General features: G+C 45.3%; 1 protein-coding gene and 2 non-coding genes across 3 annotated transcripts; all 3 read left to right on the plus strand.

Annotated features, from left to right (window-relative positions):
- Positions 1–3,902: 3,902 nt before the first annotated feature.
- Positions 3,903–8,353, plus strand: Rack1 (receptor for activated C kinase 1). The gene is made up of 8 exons (XM_003472186.5): positions 3,903–4,129; positions 4,979–5,150; positions 5,691–5,838; positions 6,049–6,144; positions 6,697–6,807; positions 7,248–7,388; positions 7,776–7,886; positions 8,248–8,353. Exons 1-8 carry the CDS (start codon positions 4,021–4,023, stop codon positions 8,311–8,313), a joined length of 954 nt encoding a protein of 317 aa, XP_003472234.2. The 5' UTR covers positions 3,903–4,020; the 3' UTR covers positions 8,314–8,353.
- Positions 4,407–4,473, plus strand: LOC111757521 (small nucleolar RNA SNORD95). Its single transcript, XR_002791848.1, has one exon. It is a non-coding gene; the product is annotated as a small nucleolar RNA SNORD95 (small nucleolar RNA).
- LOC111757520 (small nucleolar RNA SNORD96 family) lies at positions 5,455–5,532 on the plus strand. The gene has a single exon (XR_002791847.1). It is a non-coding gene; the product is annotated as a small nucleolar RNA SNORD96 family (small nucleolar RNA).
- Positions 8,354–8,866: the final 513 nt, after the last annotated feature.

Consider the following 8,866-nt stretch of genomic DNA (forward strand, 5'->3'; position numbering starts at 1 on the left):
GGAACCCAAGAGATCATTTTCTTTGCTATTTTCAAGGCACACACAAAATCCCTTCACCTCCCATAGAAAAGCATAGAATCACTGCAGATATACGCTATTTAACCAAACAGAAGGAGGAGATGTGTCCTCTTCCGCCCTTGTAAAATATGGTATGAGAGCCAGCCTTAAGGTTCCATTTTAGAAACTTGCTCATCATAAATTATCAGGAAATGTGCAGAAAAACTTGAGATCTTTTTTCTCTGCCATCTAATGCTGCTTTTAGATCTTTGAACAAGGTCACATACTTGCCATTTCCTACCTAGAGCCATTTGCCTGGATGGTCCCCATTTCCCCAGCACCTGATTATGTATCTATTATGGCAGCTGGGCCTGGCACAGTCTCACAAAGAAGAAACAAAACGTCTTGAGATCCGCTTTCTGGAACATTGCTAGTCCTCAGATTTCTGCCCAAGATGGTATTGTGATATAAAGCAAAACCTGTGTGTTTTTCCTTTCTCTTATTCAGCAACCAATACAGAATATATCTCTGATCTCTGGTGACCAAACATAAGGATTTCTCCTCCACCAGCAATCAATTAATTTGGTAACAAATTCTCCAGCACACGCCAGCTAGGTATCCTCCAACTGATCTGCAATGCTATTTACCTTGGGCCCCACACACTTACCCATGGGGAACCTGAGGTACACTTGTCCTTGGGCATACACAATGGATGAGGTATGTTGTAATCAGGATTTGCAAGGAGAACAATTACATACAGGACACAGAATTATAATATTATGGATAATGTTCACCCAGAGTTAAACACAAGAAAGTTCAGGGAATCTGATCACAATATTAAACACATAGTATTTAGTCCACAATACTAAACACATAGAAAGTTCAGCCAAAGGCCTGGATCCCACAGTAATGTCCTGCATGAGTCCAGCTGAAGACTTAGAGTGCAATACTGCCTCTCACAAGTCCAGCTGGAGGCTTAGAGCCCATGGCAATGACTCATGCAAGTCTGTTTCATGGATGTGCACTGAGAAAGCCCAAAAGTCAGTGTGGGAGCTAGAAAGTCTATGCCAGTGGGGTGAAGTATCTGTGCCAGTAAGCTGACAGTTCTACACTGGAGCCAAGAAGCAGTGCTCAAAATAAGGACCAAGGCTCCCTCAAAAAGTACCACAGCATCTTCAGCAAGAATTAGATCCCAAGCACCTGTGATGATAAGAAAGAACAGCTCAGTACATATCAGGATGCCAGCATGACAGACCTCCTAGGGATTAAACAGCACACATCTTCCCCTCCAAAGCCAAGAGGTGATGCTCAGAGTAAGGACTAGAGCTTCCCCAAAGTGAACCACAGCCACTCTCAGCAACACAGTCCCAAGTTCCTCAGATGATAACAACCGAGTTCTTATCAGGGAAGCCAGCATGACAGGCTTCTCCTGGAGAAAAACAGCACACACTTTCCCCTCTGGAGCCAGGAAGTGATGCTCAACACAAGAACCAGAGCTTCCCCCAAAGTGAACCACAGCCATTGTCAGTAACAAGGTCCTGATCTCCTCCAATAATAGCTGAATTCATATCAGGGAAGCTAGCCATGACAAACTCCTCCAGGAGAACCAACAGCTCCCAAACAACAGCACCACTTAGGAGAACCCACAATGCTATTCTTCCTCTCCAGTCTCCTTTTTATGCTGGCAACAGTCCTCAGGTGGGCCGTCCATCTCAGGCCCATGCCGAATCAGTTCAGCCAGTGTTCCAGTTGATCACCAGTTACCAACCCACTACAAGGAGTGAGGTTCATTTTGAGCCCAGATTCCTGGCAGTACCTCAGGAGTCCTGACAGCAAGAGACTCTCTAAGAAGAGTTGAAGAAAATGAGCAAACTGAGGATTCACAGAGGAAAAAATAATGTGATGATGTGACACACATGACCGCAGAGAGGGAGGAACCACGTGCTGGTTGGAAGTCCTCCCTCTCTACAGCAATCCCTTGCACGGTGAATTGCTCAGGTCTCACCAGGATGCAGGTTTGGAAGTTTCTCCATTTGTGCCCAGTGAGGTACTAGTGTGACCAGAGTTGGGGCAGAAAACTGATTATGGGGCTTCTATGTCCACCCAATAAACAAAACACATAGATCAAAGTAGAGTTAATTACTGGAAATAATAGTTATAAGTGCCAAGGACACGGGTGATGTACAGGGTTAGGGTACTAAGAGAACAGTCACCAGCCTGTGGAGGGAATAGCCAGGACAGCGCCCTATGAACCTCAGGAGACTTCCTGGAAGAAGATAGTATGGTGGTGCAGGCCCATAACCCCAGAATTCCAGGAGACTGAGGCAGGAGGAATGCAAATTCAAACACAGCCTGGGCAATTTAGCAACTTAGGGAGACCCTGTCTCAAAATACAGGGGTTGGCATGTAGTTCAGTGTGAAGGCTCTGAGTTCAGTTCATAGGGGGCGGGGGGGGGTTCAAGGAAAGCAGAGGCCTTTGCAAAGGACCTGAAGAGCAAGCAGTCCTAAGAAAGATAATCTGTCTCAGCCAGATTAGACTCTGAGCCTTCTTACTAGCTACATTCCCTAGCTCTCCAGGTCCTTTATTTTGAGACAGGATTTCATTAGGTTAGCCAGGCTGGACTAGAACTTTCCAATCCTCCTGCCTCAGCCTCCCAGAATGCCAGCTATAGGCCAGAGGCACCACACCCAGCTTGCCTGTATCCACTCCAAACTTCCTAATTAATTTTATTCTCCTTTCCTTCCCATAGGAGCTAGATTGCAAAATATAAAACAATAACAAAACAAATTTTAAAAACCCATGATGGTCTGTTTTTCTTTTTTTCATAGTTGTATTCACGTAACTGAAAACAGCATAGTACTGCTAGGCATTCTTCTTCTACGCACTTTACCTATTTACTCAATATTCCAGCAGGTAACGTGGGTATTAATATTACTCCCAATATCATTTTATAGGTGAGGAAAGAGTTAATACATGTCACAAACAGGAAAATAAATATCGCCTCTTTTATTTTGCATAAATATTAGTGGCTATTGTCATCTTGATCTGTGTCCCTCGTAAGCAAAAAAAAAAAAAAAAAAAAAAAAAAAAAAATTTAAGCAAGGCACGTAGCACACGTCTGTAATCCCAGCACTCCGGAGGATGATGCGGGAGGAAACCGACAGGCAGCCTGAAATCCGAGTTCCACTGCTTCTGCGGAGCACGGGGACCCACAGGCCCGCAGATTTCTCTGTGGGGCGCCAGTCCCAAGAAGCGTAGACTTTCACTCCAGGCCTTTTAAATTCTGACTTGCACACTCTGGCCTAAACAGAGCAGATAGGCCGGACAGCAACGCACAGAAACACTTGTAGATACGTTGTTTACAAGCTGCGATCCAAAATCCTCCCCAATCTAAATCCTTGCGCACGCGGAGTGCCTCTACCAATGTCAAGCCTCTGTGCTTGGAGATCTGTTAGGTTTGGTAATTCACCTGAGCACGTTTTAACAGTTTATTAGAAATGGCTTCGCATCACATTTTTGGAACTGCCCGACGACTCTCAGGTACATTCAAACAGTTCCGCCCACGTCGCGCTCCCAGAGAGCAAAAGGAAGGGCGGTTTTCGCGTTAAGCTACGTAGGGTCGCAAAAGCCGCAAAGCGATCCTTATGGGTATGCGCCGTATAGTTGCCATTTTTCGCCTTTTCATTACTCTAAAATGCCTTTAGGAGACTTTTAAACACTTAATAGTACTAGTTTCAGAGTGCATTTATATAGCGTTGAGAAACATTATGTTCCGTGGCTGGAGAGATCCTAATTTGTGATTTCGGCTCGTCTTTTTTTATTTTATACAGCGCCGCCATCTTGATTAACGAGACTCACGGGGGCCGCCATTTTTTTTGGACTGGCGGGTATTTCCGGTTCCGGTAGGGTCTGCTCTTTCTTTTTCTAGGCGGCGCGGCGACTCGAGCGGTCGCGCTGGGTGTCTCTGTGGACTATCTGTTGCCATCCTCTTCAGTGGCGCGACCCCCGCATCTGCCATCACCATGACTGAGCAGATGACCCTTCGTGGCACCCTCAAGGGTCATAACGGATGGGTAACGCAGATCGCTACCACTCCACAGTTCCCGGACATGATACTGTCTGCCTCTCGAGGTACGGGTTAAGAGTGCAGGGGAGATGGTTGGGCGGCCGGGGCTTGCACGAAACTCGCGGCTGTACCCAGCGCTTTATTAGTGACAGGGACAGTAGACTCCAACGGGGTATGAGTTAGGCGCGCGGGCAGAAACCTAGGTCTCAGCCTGGTCAAGCCGCTTTGCAGATACTCCCGCTGAGACAACGCCTTCTACCAGCAAGGCTGGGTTCTTTTAAAATCTGTTGCCTGAGCTCCCGCAGGCGAGGTTAAGTGTGTCCAGAAGCCTACGGGACGGGCGGAGCGGTGATGACCCCAACATGCCATCTGAATCCTTGTGCTGAAATCAGAGGCTGTTTCTGAGCTGCCGCCCGGCCCTTGTTCAGGGGAAAGGGTATGAATTCCGGAGGCCCGTCCGAGGCCTGCTGAGGCTTCCTGTCGCTTCCATTTGCACACACCCAGACTTTTTTCCGTGTTAAACTTCAGAGAAGATACAGAGTAATGTTGAATTAGGCTGATCCTCAGAAAAAGGTGTTCGTGATCTCTGAAGTCTAGTGGTGGCACACTCCTCTGATCCCAGCATTTGGGAGGCAGAGGTTGGAGGATCACAGCGAGTTCACAGCCAGCCGGGACTACATGGCCAGACCATGTCTTAACAAAGCTATAATAATAAATAATCTGATGGTACAGCTCCAATACATCTGCTTCTGTACTGGAATAGTCATTCAGCCCTAAGTGGTAACTGCTCACATAATTTACAGTTAGCTCCTGGCTTGTGACCTTAATTTTCATTATGTTAATTCATTCATGACCTTAAGGCACTGGGAGTTTCTTACTGGTTTTCCTTGTTTTATTTTACCTCCCTGTTTTAGACAAGACTATCATCATGTGGAAGCTGACCAGGGATGAAACCAATTATGGTATCCCTCAGCGTGCTCTGAGGGGTCACTCCCACTTTGTTAGTGATGTGGTCATCTCCTCAGATGGCCAGTTTGCGCTCTCTGGCTCCTGGGATGGAACCCTGCGCCTCTGGGATCTTACAACGCAAGTAGCTGCTCTGGGGCCTTGGGGGAGAAAGCTGGGCTACAATAAGGTAGATGCCTTTGGGAGATTGGTGTTTTGAGGGAGGAGCTGGTCCTTCTGGGGAAGGACATAGCGGAAGATGCTTTTGGAGAGCAGTTGACAGTTATTTAGCCTTCTTTCTTTGCGACAGAGACTTCAGGGTTGTTCAGGACTAGCCTAGCTGAACATTTTTGCAGCTTAAGCAGTTACGACTTGACAAAAGTTTGAAGATGTTTTATGTTAAAAGCTGTCCTGGGTGGTTGAATATTTGTCGGGTGTAATAGAGGATCCTGGTGATGACAGATGACATTGTCAGCCAATCCCACAAGGGAATGAGGACATGTCCTGCAATTCTGAGTGGATTCTCTGCCATATTCTGAAAGGCTTGCTGTGATACAAGTCACATCCATAGACCTTTGAGTCTTGTAGCCTCCTTGGTCTGGGACAGGCCAGAGTAAGGGTCTCACTGGCAGGAGTTCATAAAAAGTCTGCCTAGAGAGTAACCAAGTTCTCTTCGCTCAGGGGCACCACCACAAGACGATTTGTAGGCCATACCAAGGATGTACTGAGTGTGGCCTTCTCTTCTGACAACCGGCAGATTGTCTCTGGATCCCGAGACAAAACCATAAAGTTATGGAATACACTGGGTGTATGCAAATACACTGTCCAGGTAAAGTGAGAGCATATGTTGAGTGTGCTCACACACCCTTTTAACTTTTTGCCTTGTGTGGCTGTTTTAAATACACCTGGAATCTAACCTGGATCTCTTAAAGTTTGGGTTCTGAAAATAGGAGTGCAGTGGTACTCATCCATCCATCCTGGAGTAGGCGTAGGGAATCTTAACATGCTGGGATGGGACTGTTTCCTTTTCGTTCTCCAGGATGAGAGTCACTCGGAGTGGGTATCTTGCGTCCGTTTCTCGCCTAACAGCAGCAACCCTATCATTGTCTCCTGTGGCTGGGACAAGCTGGTCAAGGTGAGCTTCAAGCTGGGGTTACAGGATCTTTACCAGCCACAGTGTGTTGCCATCACCTCCTGGGTAGCCCTACTTTTCAACTTTACATATTTTGTGGGTTACCTTAGTTTACTTTTCCCTTCTTGGTATGTTTTCAATATGGGTCATTAGGTGGGTGGGTGTCTTTTGTTTTGTTGTTTTTTTCAGATAAAGTTTCAGTATAGTTCAGGCTGGCTTTGCATGTAGTAGTGATCCTCCTGCTTTAGCCTCCTGAGTGCTGGCATTACAGGCACGTGGCACCATTCCTGGCAGGTCATTAATTTTTCATGTTTGGTCTGAAGTAGGTAATTGATGCTTCTTATAAGTCATCCTATAGGTTTTGTTAACCTGCTTTAATCTCAGTTGATGCTGAGTGACAAAGATGTTTAAACTTCTATTATTGATAGAATCATAATTGGCTGTCATATTCTGGAATGCTTTAAGTCATATCTTTTTTTTGTTGGACTTGGACCGTCCTCATCCTGGCCAGTCCAGAGTTAAGATTGTTAAAACTGTGAATGCCTGTCTTTATAGGTATGGAATTTGGCAAACTGCAAGCTGAAGACCAACCATATTGGCCATACTGGGTATCTGAACACTGTGACCGTCTCTCCCGATGGATCCCTGTGTGCTTCTGGAGGCAAGGTATTTGGGGACTAGGCGTCCTTTGCCTAAATGGAATTGTATTACAGAATTCTGTAGATTGTATCTTTGGTATGAAATGATACTTAAAAATTGGCCAAGTTTTCCAAAACTCTTTTTGTAGGTGGTTTTCTGAAGATACATAGATGAGGCATACAGTTTAAAAAGCTGTTTTCTTTGTGGTTCTCTTGAAGCAAATAGGTAAACCTATGTTTGCAGAACTTTTAGTTATTTATGAGTTGTTCGAGGCTCTTAATACAGGTAGTAAGGTATAATGTGTTAAAGAAAAAGTTGAGAGAAATACTGGTGCTCACGTCATTAGATATTACGAAGGCAGAGTACTGTGGGAAATGCAAGAATCAATTTTTATATGCTGTGCAGATGAGTGGGATCAACATTTAGAAAAGGTTACATGGCAGTAACTCGTCTTTTCCTTTATTCAGGATGGCCAGGCTATGCTGTGGGATCTCAATGAAGGCAAGCATCTTTATACATTAGATGGAGGAGACATCATCAATGCCCTGTGCTTCAGCCCTAACCGCTATTGGCTCTGTGCTGCCACTGGCCCCAGCATCAAGATCTGGGTGAGTGAACTGCATTACAGATTTACTACCTGGCTATGTTCTAACCACCACCACCCCTCCCACAGCAACATTGCCGTTGGACTGGGAGTCAAGTTTCCTGACCCATGAACTGTTTTTCTAATGTTAGAATTTTTGCACCAGTACAAGATACTCCCTATTAAAATGGATGGCCACATATAATCACTTACTCAGCCTAGGTGTAACTACCCTTTTGGTCTAGCTAGTTTTTTGTCAGGAGTACTCCTCATTTGCATTTCAGCATATTGAACAACATTCCTGCCAGCTACCAGCTTGATTTTTCTAGGCATTGCCACATACTCTGGGGAGCAAAAGAGAAATCAGTACTGTGTTAAGGCTGTTCTTATCCTGGTTTTGACCTGCTTCCAGGACTTGGAGGGCAAGATAATCGTGGATGAACTGAAGCAAGAAGTTATAAGTACCAGCAGCAAGGCAGAGCCCCCTCAGTGCACCTCTCTAGCCTGGTCTGCTGATGGCCAGGTAAGTTGACCTGTCGTCAGGTAACTGCTTGTAACTGGTGTTACCTTTTTTTCTGCTGCTGTCTAATCAGACACTAGTGTCTTGATGTAACAATGACAGAAAGTTAGCCATGTTGATAAACTGTGTCACTGAATGCTGAGAATATATTCTGCATCAGAGGACAGTTAGTGATCTAGAGGGTAGGATAGTGGTGGTAGATACTTTTGATGTCTTGATTCCTTATCGCCAGCTTGTTCTTCTAGGCGAATATAATCAGCTCCTGCAGTGTGGTGGTGAAGGGAGGGGACTCTTAAGAAAAGGCCATCTTGGGACTATAGAGTCCACTGGCTGAGCCTGATCTGTCATTGTTTCTCCTTTACAGACTCTGTTTGCTGGCTACACAGATAACCTGGTGCGAGTGTGGCAGGTGACTATTGGCACCCGCTAGAAACGTGTCAGCTTTAAAAAAATAAAGAACTGGCTTTATAGTTCTGACTTTTACAGTATTTTTCTTACCACCAGCATTGATACATACTTGTAATCCAAGAAGCTGAGGCAGAAGGATCATTTGAGCCTAACCAGGGCCAGGTACAAAGACCCTGCTTCAAAAAACAATAAAAGATACTTTTCTCTGCTAGAACAAAGCATCTTACATATGCTGTTCACAGGTTAAGATGTTGATCAGGGGCTTTGTGGGGAAAGAGATGTCAATCTGGTTCCCATAGGGTTGGGCTAGCATCAGAGGTGACATGGGAGGTCATGTGAGTTAGTTTGCCATACATTCATTTCACCACAGTGCCTACATTCTAGGTCGTATTTGTGACCCTGCTGTAATCTTAGAGAAACTTTGAGTGTAAAGGACTATTTCAAGGTTTTCATATTGAATTTAGGAACAGGAGATTGCCCAAGTGCGACTCTTTTAACACAAAGCAAATTAAATAGATGAAGGTACCCATTCTTTGAAAGGTGTACATTCAGGAAGCCTGAAGTTTCAGGTTACC

The sequence above is a fragment of the Cavia porcellus genome, unplaced genomic scaffold, assembly GCF_034190915.1.
Source record: "Cavia porcellus strain 051 isolate PalLab524CR breed Dunkin Hartley unplaced genomic scaffold, mCavPor4.1 scaffold_1, whole genome shotgun sequence".
NCBI lineage: Eukaryota > Metazoa > Chordata > Mammalia > Rodentia > Caviidae > Cavia > Cavia porcellus.

Coding starts and splice junctions, on each gene's coding strand:
- Rack1 (XM_003472186.5), top strand. CDS start 4,021: ATGACTGAGCAGATGACCCTTCGTGGCACCCTCAAGGGTCATAACGGA. Junction 5,839..6,048: donor TATGCAAATACACTGTCCAG/GTAAAGTGAGAG, acceptor TTCGTTCTCCAG/GATGAGAGTCACTCGGAGTG. Junction 6,808..7,247: donor TGTGTGCTTCTGGAGGCAAG/GTATTTGGGGAC, acceptor TCCTTTATTCAG/GATGGCCAGGCTATGCTGTG.